The following is a 16,922-nucleotide window of genomic DNA, read 5'->3' as shown; positions in this document are numbered from 1 at the left end:
GACCACCCTTGAACACCTTAACCTTTGTGTTTCTTTTTTGCTTATATATAGCTATCCAAACGGACCCATGTTTTCCCGTATTATTTGGACATGGAGCAGCAATTAGAAATCAGCTGATTCAAATACTCAGACATCCTTTGAACCTGTAACTAACCTCATGGACAATACGAAGAATGGATAATTTCCTAAATTGAAGAGAATCGAGAGACAAACTGGTGCATCAATACACCGCAAGTACTTTTTTCATTAAACCCACCAATGTTACCTCTGATTATCGTCCCGAGGACATCCAGTGTATGACAGACTTATTTAAAGAATTAGAGAATCACTGTAAAGTTGAACTCCATCATCACATTGATGTGATTTTCCTATCTATTTACCTCAAATAAAAAAATCTCTCCCAGAGCGTTACGAATTCCCATTATTTCCTCTTTACTACCGAGTGGGAAACACATATGGAATTATGCACCAGAGGGATGATAGAGCGACTTCTATCAAAAAGACAGCAACTTTGTGACACATTAACATCCCAAATCGAGTCTATAATCAATAGTCTGACTGAATTTAATCAACATCCCGACTTTCATTTTATCAACCAGAACATCACTAATCGTATTTTTAAACAAGAACAGGAGCTAGTTGAGAAGAAATCACTGAAATTAGCCAGAGGCAGGTTAGACTACCTCACCGACCAAACCAAATCAAATCATGGAACAAACACGACCTCCCCAGAAACAACCCACCCAAACCAAATACGCAACAACCTATACCCTCCCAAAGTAAAACTGCACACCAACATCGGACAGAATCTAAAACCCATACATACAGGAACAAACAAAATGACCCTGGGTTTGAGCACAACAGACAGAAAAAGCTTGTTCTCAATAGTAAATATCTAGAATCTAAGAATGAACACACCAACCCGTCTGTACCAGTTCAAGCACCCCCTCACACTCCTTCCCCCCCTAAGCACCCCACGCACCTGACAGACTCCGTTATCCCAGAACCTTCAAACCTGACTAATTTATCTATCCTCAAGGTCTATGACATTACCCCCACTAAAGCACCCCTGCCCCGGCCTCTGCAAGCATGTCCGCTGAAGAACACATGCCCTCAAGTCCCTTGCCCTTCTCCCTGAGCTTACCCACCTCTCCGACCACTACTATAGATAACACATTAGCTGGCAACAATGTCTCAGTACCCTTTCTAACTTCAATACTACAATACGCCCCCAAATGATATTTTTTTTTAGGGGTGACCACTACACAGGGCCCCCCACTGTCAATGATCACGGATTACTTCTGTCCCAAAAAAAGGAAAAACCTTACAGAGGAGCCAGGGGAGGTAAAAAGAAGAAAATAATGAAAACCACTACCCCCAAACTGACACCTCTATTTTTAATCTTTCAGATTATGCCCTTAACTCATCCGAAATATCCCTCCTAAAAAAAGGTTTATTTTTCTGCCCCCACTGCTACAGCCAAGGGTTTTGATTTTAATTTTTGATCTACACCGATTTACAAGAAAACTTACACTCAAGAAATTTTCAACTACTAGCGAATAAAACAAATATAAGTATAAACACTGCACCATCTACCGATCCACCAGACCCCTTTAATCTCACTGATCTCAAACCCCCATCTAAATTTCATCCCCTTGCCAATCAAGGGAATTTCATCAGTACATTCCACCATCTAGTACTCCAAGATCTACAAACACTTGAGACATGCCGATTCCCAGCAAAAATACATCTATCCCACAACGAAAATTCAGCCGTAAAACATTTGAAACAAAACAAACAAATTGTGATCCGCTCGGCAGACAAGGGCGGAGGGACGGTGATTCAAAATATTAATGATTATCATTCCGAAGCACTCAGGATATTACAGGATAAAAATTACTATATCTGAATTCCACAGCGATCACTACTCTAAATGGGTAATGAACATACCCTTCAGCCAGTACAAAAGAGTAAGAAAGAACTGTACATTACAGAAAGATTTTTATAAACAGAGTTGCATCCTGTACAAAAGATTTGAAGAAAAAGGATCCCTCACAACAACTTTTATCACAAGCATATAAAAAGACTGCCAAACACACAACAAGACTGCCTACCATCCACAGACGCACAAATTCCAGCTAAACATAACCACCCTAACACTAATGGGTGTTCTAAACTCCGCTTTAATTTAATCACCACCTATAATTGTACCCATAAACAAAAATGGGCAAACACTGGCACATTTTAGAACATCCCTTTCTTCGTGATATTATCCCCCCCAAACCATTAATCACATAAAAAAGAGCACTGACTATTAAAAATATTCTAGCCCCCAGTGGGATCACATTCATCCCACAGCCACAACAACCACCTTTAAGTAATAAAAATAAAGTAGGCAGCTTTAGATGCGGAACAAAAAGCAGAGGTACAGCTAGGTTCTCCAGCACCCGGGGCAAAGATTCAGTTTGACGCCCCCCACCCCTTTCCCGACAGCTCCATCCCCCTCGCCATGTTTGTTTTCTCTACCAATCAATGACGTGTCATCTCTTTTTCACATTTTTTTTATGTAACTCCAGCATAAAATCATTTGTACATTTTGCAATATATTTCTATACACAACACCAGAACCAAGCTCATTACATATATGGAGCACCAGAACCGAGCTCATTACACATATACACCGCCAAAACCAAGCTCAGTACATATATACAACACCAGAACCAAGCTCATTACATATATACAGTGCCAGAACAAAGCGCATATATATATATATATATATATATATATATATATACACTACCGTTCAAAAGTTTGGGGTCACCCAGACAATTTTGTGTTTTCCATGAAAACTCACACTTATACTTATCAAATGAGTTGCAAAATGACTAGAAAACATAGTGAAGATATTGACAAGGTTAGAAATAATGATTTTTATTTGAAATAATAATTTTCTCCTTCAAACTTTGCTTTTGTCAAGGAATGCTCCATTTGCAGCAATTCCAGCATTGCAGACCTTTGGCATTCTAGCTGTTAATTTGCTGAGGTAATCGGGAGAAATTTCCCCCCATGCTTCCAGAAGCCCCTCCCACAAGTTGGATTGGCTTGATGGGCACTTCTTGCGTACCATACGGTCAAGCTGCTCCCACAACAGCTCTATGGGGTTGAGATCTGGTGACTGCGCTGGCCACTCCATTACAGATAGAATACCAGCTGCCTGCTTCTTCCCTAAATAGTTCTTGCATAATTTGGAGGTGTGCTTTGGGTCATTGTCCTGTTGTCGGATGAAATTGGCTCCAATCAAGCGCTGTCCACAGGGTATGGCATGGCGTTGCAAAATGGAGTGATAGCCTTCCTTATTCAAAATCCCTTTTACATTGTACACATCTCCCACTTTACCAGCACCAAAGCCACCCCAGACCATCACATTACCTCCACCATGCTTGACAGATGGCGTCAGGCACTCTTCCAGCATCTTTTCAGTTGTTCTGCGTCTCACAAATGTTCTTCTGTGTGATCCAAACACCTCAAACTTCCATTCGTCTGTCCATAACACTTTTTTCCAATCTTCCTCTGTCCAATGTCTGTGTGCTTTTGCCCATATTAATCTTTTCCTTTTATTAGCCAGTCTCAGATATGGCTTTTTCTTTGTCACTCTGCCCTGAAGGCCAGCATCCCGGAGTCGCCTCTTAACTGTAGACGTTGACACTGGCGTTTTGCGGGTACTATTTAATGAAGCTGCCAGTTGAGGACCTGTGAGGCGTCTATTTCTCAAACTAGAGACTCTAATGTACAGGGTGGGCCATTTATATGGATACACCTATTTTGAAGTCAGCCATTTTGTATCCAACTTTAGTTTTTTCAATGGGAAGAGGGTCATGTGACACATCAAACTTATCGAGAATTTCACAAGAAAAACAATGGTGTGCTTGGTTTTAATGTTACTTTATTCTTTCATGAGTTATTTACAAGTTTCTGACCACTTATAAAATGTGTTCAAAGTGCTGCCCATTGTTTTGGATTGTCAATGCAACCCTCTTCTCCCACTCTTCACACACTGATAGCAACACCGCAGAAGAAATGCTAGCACAGGCTTCCAGTATCCGTAGTTTCAGTTGCTGCACATCTCGTATCTTCACAGCATAGACAATTGCCTTCAGATGACCCCAAAGATAAAAGTCTTAGGGGGTCAGATCGGGAGACCTAGGGGGCCATTCAACTGGCCCACGACGACCAATCCACTTTCCAGGAAACTGTTCATCTAAGAATGCTCGGACCTGACACCCATAATGTGGTGGTGCACCATCTTGCTGGAAAAACTCAGGGAACATGCCAGCTTCAGTGCATAAAGAGGGGAACACATCATCATGTAGCAATTTCAGATATCACGTGGCCTTGAGGTTCCCATTGATGAAGAATGGCCCCACTATCTTTGTACCCCATATACCACACCATACCATCAATTTTTGTGTTCCAACAGTCTTGGAGGGATCTATCCAATGTGGGTTAGTGTCAGACCAATAGCGGTGGTTTTGTTTGTTAACTTCACCATTCACATAAAAGTTTGCCTCATCACTGAACAAAATGTTCTGTGTAAACTGAGGGTCCTGTTCCAATTTTTGTTTTGCCCATTCTGCAAATTCAGTGCGCCGATCTGGGTCATCCTCGTTGAGATGCTGCAGCAGCTGGAGTTTGTAAGGGTGCCATTTGTGAGTAGCTAATATCTGCCAAAGGGATGTTCAACTGATGCCACTCTCCAGTGACATGCGGTGAGTGCTACGCTGTCGGCTCTTGCTGAATGAAGCTAGGACAGCCACTGATGTTTCTTCATTAGTGACAGTTTTCATGCGTCCACATTTGGGCAAATCCAACACTGAACCAGTTTCACGAAACTTGGCAAGCAGTTTGCAAACTGTAGCATGGGAGATGGGTGGTCTCGTAGGGTGTTTTGCATTGAAATCTGCTGCAATGACCCGGGTACTGCGTTCACCAGACATCAACACAATTTCTATCCGCTCCTCACGTGTTAACCTCTGCGACATGTCAATGGCTGTAAATAAAGAGAAGCTTGTAAATAACTCATGAAAGAATAAAGTAACGTTAAAACCAAGCACACCATTGTTTTTCTTGTGAAATTCTCGATAAGTTTGATGTGTCACATGACCCTCTTCCCATTGAAAAAACTAAAGTTGGATACAAAATGGCCGACTTCAAAATGGCCGCCATGGTCAACACCCAGCTTGAAAAGTTTCCCCCCTCCCATATACTAATGTGCCACAAACAGGAAGTTAATATCACCAACCATTCCCATTTTATTTAGGTGTATCCATATAAATGGCCCACCCTGTACTTGTCTTGTTGCTCAGTTGTGCAGCGGGCCTCCCACTTCTCTTTCTACTCTGTTTAGAGCCTGTTTGTGCTGTCCTCTGAAGGGAGTAGTACACACCATTGTAGGAAATCTTCAGTTTCTTGGCAATTTCTCGCATGGAATAGCCTTCATTTCTAAGAACAAGAATAGACTGTCGAGTTTCACATGAAAGCTCTCTTTTTCTAGCCATTTTGAGAGTTTAATCGAACCCACAAATGTAATGTTCCAGATTCTCAACTAGCTCAAAGGAAGGTCAGTTTTATAGCTCCTCTAAACAGCAAAACTGTTTACAGCGGTGGTAATATAATTGCACAAGGGTTTTCAAGTGTTTTCTAATCATCCATTAGCCTTCTAACACAGTTAGCAAACACAATGTACCATTAGAACACTGGAGTGATGGTTGCTGGAAATGGGCCTCTATACACCTATGTAGATATTGCATTAAAAACCAGACGTTTGCAGCTAGAATAGTCATTTAGCACATTAACAATGTATAGAGTGTATTTCTGATTAATTTAATGTTATCTTCATTGAAAAACACTGTGCTTTTCTTGCAAAAATAAGGACATTTCTGTGACCCTAAACTTTTGAACGGTAGTAGTCATACTATACATATACATATACATAAAACACTTCCCTTTACAGCAGGGTCTCAAACTCGGCCGTGTAAGTGGGCCACATATAGAAAAAAATTTGAAGTTGACAAGCCGCATTACTTTCAAATTTGATACAAAATTATTGTTAATCAATTAGTTATGTGAACTACTATAAAAATACTACATTACTATAATAATAACGCTAGGTTTAAACTTAATGGAAATTTGCGCGCTTTCTCTATGTGCTTCTTTTAACAATCCAGTTTTCCAGTTTAAGGGTCGCTAACTGCAATGTGGTGGTTCAGTTGGCAGCATTTGGAGACACGAAAATCAAGATTGGGCAGCCCCTTTTTAGATAGTGCCACAGAGCCCTCTGTAGATAATGCCACAGTGCCCTCTGTAGATACTGCCACAGACCCACCCATAGATAATGCCACAGTTCCCTCTGTAGATAATGCCACAGTGCCCTCTGTAGATAGTGCTACAGTGCCCTCTGTAGATGCCACCCTTAGATAAAAATGTTGCAGCGCCCTCTGTAGATACTGCCACAGTGCCTTCTGTACATACTGCCACAGTGCCCTCTGTAGATAATGCCACACACCCCTTGTAGATAGTGCCACACACACCCCTTGTAGATAGTGCCACACACACCCCTCGTAGATAGTGCCACACACACACACACACACACACACACACACACACACACACACACCTCCCCCCCAGTAGATAGCTCCATTGGGGCTCCCTCTAGGAGTGGAATCCCCAGCCAGAGCATTGCCAACGTTTTGGTCGAGGATTCTTCTGCTGGAGGAGCCCCTGACGTCACTGTCCATAGACAGTGATGTCAGGGGATCCTCCTAGACCGGAATGTGATGTCAGGGGCAACCCCAGAGCCGGTGTCCCAGAGCAGAGCACTAGTATAGGCTCTGCTCTGGAACTCTGGGGAAGCCACTGACATCCATGTCCATATATGGACAGTGATGTCAGGGGCTTGTCCAGAGCTGGAGTCCCGGAGCAGAGCCGCTTCTAGCACTTTGCCTGTGATTTCAGCTCTGTTCCTGACATTACTGTCCATATATGGACAGTGATGTCAGGGCATCCCCAGAGCTGGAGTCCCGGGCAGCGCTCTTCCTTGGACTCCAGCTCTGCTCCTGACATCACTGTCTAAATATGGACAGTGATGTCAGAGCATCCCCAGAGCTGGTGTCCCAGCCTGGGACTCCAGCTCTGTTCCTGACATCACTGTCTATATATGCAACTAGCGCTCTGCTCTGGGACTCCGGCTCTGGGGAAGGTTCCCCCTGCAGGAGGTGCCACTGACATCACTGCTCTTATATGGACAGTCAAGTCAGGGCTCTCTCTATGAGCGTAATTCCCGGCCAGGTTGTCAGAATCGCTTTGGCCGGGGATTCCGGCGCTCCAAGAGTAGCCCATGACTTCACTGTCCATATAAGGGGCACCTCCTGCAGCGGAATCACCGGCCAGAGCATTACCGACACCTGGCCGGGGATTCCGCTCATAGAGGGAGCCACTGACGACGTCACTGTCCATATATGAACAATGAAGTCAGGGGCTCCTCCTGGAGCTCCGAAATCCTCGGCCAGAGTATTTCCGACGCCTGACAGGGGATTCCGCTCATAGAGGGAGCCACAATGGCTCTATCTACAGGGACAGGGAGGGGGTTGGTGGCTATCTACTGGGGCATATATGGCACTATCTAAAGGGGGCGTATGTGGCACTATCTACAGGGGGCGTATGTGGCACTATCTACAGGGGGCGTATGTGGCACTATCTTTAGGGGGGGCGTATGTGGCACTATATACAAGGGGAGTATGTGGCATCATCTACAGGTAGGTATGTGGCATCATCTACAGGGGGGTGTGGCATTATCTACAGGGGGCTTCTGTGCATGCGTGGCTGGCGCTCCATTCATTTCTATGGAGCTGCCGGACAAAGGCCCCCGGAAGTCCCATGGAGCACTTTGGGGGACTTTCTGTTCCCCGTTCTCCTTAGCGCTGGGGGTCCCAGTGGTCGGATAGGGGATACATGTGTTTTGAGGGACAATCCCTTTAACTAGGCTACAGCCCGTTTTTTTTTTTGTGGGGGTTGGGGCTGTACGACGCTATCTACAGAAGGGTGGGCTGTATGGTGCTATCTACAGGGGGGCTGTATGGTACTATCTATAGGAGGGGGGCTGTAGGGGGCTATCTACAGGAGACGGGGCTGTATGGTGCCATCTATAGGAGGGGGACTGTATGGCGCTATCTATAGAAGGGGAGGCTTTATGTCGCTATCTACAGGAGGGGGATGTATGGCACTTTCTACGGGGGGCTGTAAGGCGCGATTTCTGTGGGGATCTATGACGCTATCCACAGGGGGCTGTATAGCGCTATCTACAAGGGGGCCTTATGGCGCTATCTACAAGGGGGTGGTGGGGGGCACTATCTACAAGTGGGTGTGACACTATCAACAGAGGTGGCTGTTTGGCACTATCTACAGGGGGCACTATCTACAAGGGGGTGCTGTGTAGCAGAATATACAAGGGGGCACTATCTGCGAGAGGGGGCTGTGCGTTGCACCCAGGAGAGGGGGGGGGGCCAGTCAAAAGTTTGCTGTGGGGTCCAGTCTTTCCTAGTTACGCCCCTGGCATGCACGCTGCGAACTGTTGGAGATGAGGTCTGTTGCGGTTCCAGTATTTTTACAGCAAGACTAGTGTTGCCCACGTATGCTAGTTTTGCTGTTAAACCCCACGACAGTAAGGGAAGTACACTACTGTGAACAGAACCCTATTTTGTTTTCCAGCTACTGCTAAACTGGTCATGAAGCTACATTGTCTGAAAAAAAAATAATAATAATAATCATATTGTGGTCGATCTGCTAATTCAGATGAATGCAAACCGAATAGTTAAAAATTCCACGTTTAGGTTCCCTTTTACTGAACATCTACTTTTGGTTTCATTTCCTAGCCTGAGTCTGAGAATGTGAAAACCACTTCCAGTGATTCTACTACAGCTTCAAGTGTCGATCAGTAGAAGCATTAAAGGTACGATTCTTTATATTATTAGTAAATGTCTAGATCATGTAGAAATATCATGGTTTTAAGTTCTTAGTAATACTAGTAAGCCTGTTCCCGCACTATGACGTAATAGCATGTTGCGGGGGGGTTGATGTTTGGAGCTGAGCTGGCTCCGTACACTGCGCGGTGTCGGCTGTGCATTACAGCTGACGCCTGGGACTAACGGCCATGAACAGCGATCACGTTGTTCCTGGCTGTTTAACCCCTTAAATGCTGCGATCAATCACGATCGCAGCGTCTAAGATGTTAGAAAGAGGGGGGCGCCCCCTCCAACAGCTCATCGCCCTCCCCCGCGATGCGATCGCGGGTTACAGACGGTTGTCATGGCAACCCAGGGGCCTAATGCAGGCCCCCAGGACTGCCTTTCTTCATCTCCTCTTGAGCCATCCCTCCGACAGAGCTTGACAGGAGCCTCTAAAAATTACAATATGTGGCAATATTGCAGTGTATTGTACCAACGATTGCTGTACTAATGATCGCTGGTTCAATTGGTATCGACGCGTCCGTAAAAGTCCGAGCTATTAAAATATAACATTATTTAACCCGCACGGTGAACGTCGTAAAAAATAAAAAATGTAAACGCCTATTTTTCAGTGACTTCATATCCCACAAAAAATTAAATAAAAAGTGATCAAAAGTCTCATGTAGCCCACAATGTTACCAATAGAAACTACAGCTCGCCCTGCAAAACATAACTCCTCATACCACTCAATCGACTGAAAAATAAAAAAGTTATGGCTCTCAGAATATGGCGACAAACCTCATATATTATTTTTAACAATTCGTTTATTCCTAGTAAAAGTAGTAAAACATGAAAATAAATATATAAATTTGGTATCGCCGTAATCGTATTGAACAGTAGAATAAAGTTAACATGCCATTTTTACCGTATGTCAAAGCTGTAAAAACGAAACCCCTCAAAAGATTGAGGAATCACAGTTTTTTTCCTATTCCACCCCACAAAGATTTTTTTCCCAGTTTGCCAATACATTATATGGTACAATAAATGGTGCCATGAAAAACTTCAACTTGTCCTGCAAAAAGCAAGCCCTCATTTGACTTTATTAATGGAAAAATAAAAAAGTTATGGCTTTTGGAAGGTGGGGAGGAAAAAATGAAAACGAAAATCTAAAAAATGGCTGTGGCGGGAATTGTCCAATTATTAAAGCTGATTTTGTGTAAAAACATGCTGTGATGAATTTGCCCTTCCTGGGGTTGTCAGTAAAATATCAACTTTAAATTTAACAAGTATTTTTTACTAAGTCAGGGATTTGTGTGTTCTATCAGAGAAAGTCGAAAAAATATCTTTCTGTAGCATGGCAGTTCCAATTTAGACTGTCACGTGACAGAATACATGTTGCATAAATGGACACAGATGACAGGAGCTTTTCCTGGCGTGGAATCCGCGGTCACAGCGTCGGCAACGCTGTGGACGGGGATTCTGCTTCATGAGTTTCCCCTGATGTCACTGTCCATATATGGACAGAGACATCAAGCGGAGTGCCCCAGGAGTGGAATCCCCGACCACACGGGGATTCTACTCCTTCAGGAAACTACAGTGGCGCTATTTACAGGAAGGGGGGTGCTATCTACAAGAGGGCTGTGTGGCACTCCCAACCAGGTGGCTGTGTGGCACTCCCAACCAGGGGCTGTGTGGCACTCCCTACCAGGGGGCTGTGTGGCGTTCCCTTCCAGGGGTCTGTGTGGCGTTCCCTTCCAGGGGTCTGTGTGGCGTTCCCTACCAGGGGGCTGTGTGGCGCACCCTACCAGGGGGCTGTGTGGCGCTCCCTACCAGGGGGCTATGTGGTGCTCCCTACCAGGGGGCTGTGTGGCGCTCCCTACCAGGGGGCTGTGTGGCGCTCCCTACCAGAGGGCTGTGTGGCGCTCTCTACAAGGGAGCTGTGTGGCGCTCTCTACAAGGGGGCTGTGTGGCGCTCTCTACAAGGGCTGTGTGGCGCTACCTACAAGGGGGCTGTGTGGCGCTACCTACAAGGGGCTGTGTGGACCTACATACAATGGGCTGTGTGGCGCTACCTACAGGGGGATACTGTGAGTGGGGGGCTGATGGTTATTTTACTGTGAGTGGTGGGTTGATGGTCATTTTACTGTGAGTGGGGGGCTGATGGTCTTCAAGTGGTTTCCGCCTCTGACCTCAAATTGAAATTAATAGGAGGCAGAAAATACCTGCGGAGCCATCTATCCTAAGGTCGGCCCTGAATCTGTGTATGGAAATCTGCCGGCTTTTCCGAGCAGAATCCACATCAATAAGTGACATGTCACTTATTGAGGCAGATTTTAAATCAGTGGAAACAACTTTCTCAAAGTCTGTACGGACACGGAATCCATGTGAAATCCAGGACATGTGAACGTAGCCTTGGAAGGCACAGGTTTTCAGGTTTTTAGTGGAGTTAGGCCTCCTGCACATGACAATAGCTATCTGCACGGTCCATGATTACGGCACGGACAGGCAGCGGATTGTCACCCGTGGGCCATGCACAATCGCAGACCGCGCCCACACAAGATGTGCATTAATTTCAATGAGCCCGGACCACATTTACGGACCACGTAATGACATGTCCTATTTTTTTGCGGTCCGAGCTCTAGGCAATGCACGAACTGTGGAAACCACGGTCTTGTGCATTGGCCCATAGGTTAGGAGGTGTTTTATACTATCCGCAATTGCGGATATTATATGGTCGCAAAACTACGGTCTTCTGCATAATGCCTTAGGACCCATGCACACAAACGTATTTTTGCAGCCGCAATTCTCCCGCAAATCTGCAGGTGAATTGAGGCCCCATTCATTTTAATGGGCCCATGCACACGACCATTGTTTCCACGGTCCGTGCATGGCCCAGGAGCCTGGACCACAAAAAGAACGGACATGTCTTATTACGGCCATGATTTGCGGTCCAGGCTCATAGAAATTAATGCACGCGGCCACGTGCACGGCCCGCAATTTGCGGGCGGCCAGCGGGAGACACTCCGCAGCCGTCCGATCCGAAAATCACGGCCGTGCACATTGCTACGGTCGTGTGCATGAGGCCTTAGTCTTTACTATTCCTGTATGCTATAGCCTACAATGTATTCAGTAAGGTGTAATCATTACTAATCACAATTGTCTTTTTTTTTTTAATAGCAACTCTAAAACTTCTTGCACTTTAATAAATATGATATGTTATTATACTTAATTTCCCAATATTATAAACACCATAAATAGATGTTTAAGAGACATTACATAAAAGAGTAAGTGTTTTTTTGTTCTATTGCACATTTGAAATACATGCATTTGGAAAAAAAATGATGTCCATCTTATCTATAAAGTGCTTGTCCATATAGCTGTTGCATATGTGTTCCTTAAACACACTGGTACAGCTGTTTTACATGTGAAGTTTTACAGTCAGGAAAATACTTAAAATGATATGTTCCCTTTAAGGGTATGTTCACACGGCCAAATTTCAGACGTATACGAGGCGTATTATGCCTCGTTTTACGTCTGAAAATACGGCTCCAATACGTCGGCAAACATCTGCCCATTCATTTGAATGGGTTTGCCGACGTACTGTGCAGACGACCTGTTATTTACGCGTCGTCGTTTGACAGCTGTCAAACGACGACGCGTAAAAATACAGCCTCGTCAAAAGAAGTGCAGGACACTTCTTTGGACGTTTTTGGAGCTGTTTTCTCATAGACTCCAATGAAAACAGCTCCAAAAACGGACGTAAAAAACGCCGCGAAAACGGCGCGAAAAACGCAGCGAAAAATGCGAGTTGGTAAAAAAACGTCTGAAAAGCAGGGTCTGTTTTCCCTTCAAAACAGCTCTGGATTTTCAGATGTTTTTGTTGACTACGTGTGAACATACCCTAAAGAAAGTTTGTAAATGTGAACTTGGCCTTGTCTGTATTACATTGTCAATTTAACTAAGTGTATGATGCGTATTGTGTATCTATATACTTCTTAAGATATTTGGTTTGGAAGGACATACTTTGAGTTACCTGCTGAACTATATAAGGCGACTCAAAATATTTGTGTAAAATAATAATTAACTATTCTTCAGAAGTGTAGAAAAATGGGTGGATTCCCAAGAGAAAAATAGACATCATATTATGGTGGTGTTCCATTTCTTGCATCACACTGGTGTGTCCACAAAGTGAAAAAGGTATTAAAGCAAACTCATGAACAAGATACTGATAGACACGGTGTTTAGCTGCCATAATATTAAAGGGAAGGATCGAAACATTTTGACATGTCAAAAGTTGAAATAGAAACAAATTTAGCACTAGTTTGGAACTATTTTCCATGTGTTAGGAACTGTGATGTGTTGGCGATCTCTACATTCTACATTTCAATTGATGTTATCTGTGGGGCACCTGTGACCCTAATGATGTCTAGAATGATGCATAGCACACCTCCCATTCGTCTTCTGACATGGAGTTCCCTGGATTTCCTCTTGTTGGAAATCTCTCATTCACTGGAATGGAACTGCATGCGCCATATAGTCCCATTGCAAAGAATTGAGAGAAAAAGACCAGGAAGACTCCTCTTTACCTGTTTACATGTTTGTTTGTTTGTTTGTTTCTTTACCCCTTAAAGAGTAACTGTCGTTTCAGGTGAATTTTCTGAATAAGTCCTCATGTGTGTGTACATGAGGAATAACAGTATATCTGCATTTTTTAGCAGTTTTCCTTTGCAGGCTCCATTTGTCTAATTATCAGTTTTCCCTTAACTCAGTTTCAGAAGGGGTAAAGACTAGCTGCTATGATGTCTTTCATACACAGCACAGAGGGAAGAGGAGGTCCTGCTCCCCTATAACTCTGTCTCTCTCTCTCTCTCTCACACACTCTCTCTCTCTCTCACACTCACACACACACACACACACACACACACAAGCAGCGACATGTGGAACATTATAGATAAGTAATGAACAATGTTTCTGTTTATCCTGCACTTGGGTGAGATCGTTAAAACACTTACTAGAAGCCGTGTCTGTGTGTGTGTGTCTCTCTGTCTCTATCTCTATGCAGCAGCTCTCTTATCCTCCCCCTCCTAGCTCCGTGGACATCTTTTGGCAGCAGCTGTAACTTGGTTTCTCAGTGAGGCTGATAATTAATTACTGCTTCTCTGAAGCATCTAAGTGGCAAAAGAAGCATTTTATATGGTTAGATATTTTACAAAAAAAGTATTTAGTCTTGTACTTTTGATTTGAACAACAGTGACAGCTAATTTTGTATTTTTTCACCTTTACCTCACTGAATTCCAAAAGCCATAACTTTTTTGTCGTGCTGCCCTGATAATAGTAATCCCATTATCAGAAACCTCCTTGTAACCCTGAGCGATCCCTGTCAGAAGCTACGGAACATCAGGATGATCACTGGCAGTACAAGTAGAACGGTACCTGAAAAGTAAAAGCTAAACCAGAAAGCACGTAATAAATCCAGCAGGACAATAACAGTAAAAGGGTAACTAGAAAGTATGTAATAAATCCAGCAGTAATAGTAAAAAATAAACCAGAAAGCACGTAAGAAATCCTGCAGGATAATAACCACTCCACACTAAACCAAGAAGAACCCGGCTTCAAACAAAGAAACTAAACTGACAAGCAGAGATAATACCATTACTGAAGTACATAGATAGACGTAGTATAATGTAATTGCTGGGTCTGAACACACAAAGCAACAGAGAGAAATCCAGACCCAGCCCAATCTGCACCCAGGAAAAATCTAAAGGATAATCTGAGTGAAATATAATAGAGAAGTCCAAACACTGAGATACTTAGCAGAGTTGCAGTAGCAGAAACTAGATACAATAAACAATAAGGGTATGTTCACACGCTTACTAAAAAACGTCTGAAAATACGGAGCTGTTTTCAAGGGAAAACCGCTCCTGATTTTCAGACGGTTTTTAAGCAAACTCGCGTTTTTCGCGTGTTTTTTTATGGCCGTTTTTGGAGCTGTTTTTTCATAGAGTCTATGAAAAACGGCTCCAAAAACGGCTGAAGAAGTGACATGCACTTCTTTTTCACGGCCGTTTTTTTACGTGGCCGTTTTGAAAAACGGCCATGTAAAAAAAGCCGCGTCGGAACAGAACGCCGTTTTTCCAATTGAAATCAATGGGCAGATGTTTGGAGGCGTACTGCTTCCGATTTTTCAGCCGTTTTTCAAAACGTTTATGGCCCGGAAAACGGCTGAAAACACTACGTGTGAACATAAGCTAAGGCTCTGATTTTCAGCCGTTTTAAGCATCGAGCGTTTTTTGATGCATTTTTACGGCCGTTTTTGGAGCTGTTTTTCTATTGAACCAATGAAAAATGGCTGAAAAGTGGCTCAACAAGTGAATGCATTTCTTTTTACGGGGCTTTTTTTTAAAGGACGTTTTTTCAAACGGCCACGTAAAAAAACGCCCCGTCAGAACGAAACACCGTTTTTCCCATCAAAATCAATGGGCATATGTTTGGAGGCGTTCAGCTTCCGTTTTAATAATCCGTGTGAACATACCCTTACTGGCACATGAGTAGGCACTTTTAATAGGGCACTGCCTAATATGAGAGGACGCTTGACCTGACAGCTGATTGATCTGGCGTCTCAGTACTGTAGCAGGCTGGCCAGATTAATCAGCTGTTTGACTGCCCAGCTGCCCAGCCTAGAAGCAGGTAAGATATTTTTTTGGTTGACTTTGCTGTGAGTTCTCACTCAAAAATTAAAGTTACAACCACAGTAGCAAGACTCTGGGAGTAAATGTTATGTTATTTGTGTTTTATTTTGTGTAAATATGACATCAACTTTTTCTATATATTTTTTTATTTTTCAGATGACACCTACAATAAGAAATAACTTTGAAACTAGCTCAATTATTCCACAACCGAGAGGAAATCGAGCTGGTAAAACCGCCTTCTTCTGTATTCTTGCATGTACACTCCTTCTCTACCTATTTGGAATCGGAAATTACACCAGGAGTCAAATTGCCTATACAATGGTATTTCATTGTGTAATTGCACAAAGTTGGCACTTTATGGTTGGCCTATGTGAGTTTTCTGAAGAACTTACTCATGTTCACAGCAGGTAAGTGCAGATTTTAGTAAAGGATGTTAAATAAGTTAAAATAAATTCAATCTCATCTCATTGAATAAACTGTCATGTTAGGCTGTGTTTACAACTGTGTAGTAGCTTCCAATAATATTGGAAGCCACAACGCTGTACCGGATCCATTATATGACAGAGACCTTTGACTTATAATGGGGTCCATCAGGTTCCATCGTGGTTTCTGAATTTAGCTTCTGACATGTGAACATAGCCTTACTTTTTTATCATATAGAAGGACATTTTGCTATAATTTAGGGCAGAGCTTCCCAACCTTTTTCTAATCGGGACTCACCGACCAGAACATGGTGATGACATGGTGGTGTCTTGGCCTCACCATTGGTTCAAAGTCCCATTCCAAAATTAAAAATGTTTCTGTCTTTTATATGTCTCCTGAACTAAGTATAACATTAAAATAGGCATAAAAGGAGTCAGTTAGGTTGCAATATTAAAGATTAGTTAAGCCAGGGAAAGGCCTGTGTAGCATATGATCACCTTCATCAAAATTGCCTCCTTTGCGGAGTCTCACTAACAACTTGTAGGGGCCTCACCAGTGAGGCCCGCCTCGCTGTTTGAGAAAAACTGACTTGGGGTACTCTATGTTCACGTGTGCCATTTTGTGTGTGTTTTGGTTGCTATGGCCAGATGTTACAGTGTAGGGGACAGAATTTAAGAAAAATCACTAAACAAAATACAATTCTGACCGCAGGTTTTGGCTCCTGCAGGCTGCTGCAGCTATGGAAGAAGTCTCCGCCTCCTCTCCCATGTCACCTGCGTAGACACCAAGCGCAAAATTTATTCGGACTCCC

At 43.5% G+C, this 16,922-nt stretch overlaps 1 protein-coding gene across 1 annotated transcript in view; it reads left to right on the top strand.

Moving 5' to 3' along the window:
* Window positions 1-15,844: 15,844 nt before the first annotated feature.
* STING1 (stimulator of interferon response cGAMP interactor 1) overlaps window positions 15,845-16,922 on the top strand; it is a 58,120-nt gene continuing 57,042 nt past the window's right edge. Inside the window, exon 1 of the mRNA XM_075859957.1 lies at window positions 15,845-16,095. Coding sequence (XP_075716072.1) covers window positions 15,845-16,095 — 251 coding nt within the window. The remainder of the gene's footprint in view (window positions 16,096-16,922) is intronic.

Source organism: Rhinoderma darwinii, chromosome 3, assembly GCF_050947455.1.
Source record: "Rhinoderma darwinii isolate aRhiDar2 chromosome 3, aRhiDar2.hap1, whole genome shotgun sequence".
NCBI classification, from domain to species: Eukaryota; Metazoa; Chordata; class Amphibia; order Anura; family Rhinodermatidae; genus Rhinoderma; species Rhinoderma darwinii.
Note: the sequence above shows the minus strand (reverse complement) of the source record. Positions and strands in the feature narration are given on the sequence as shown.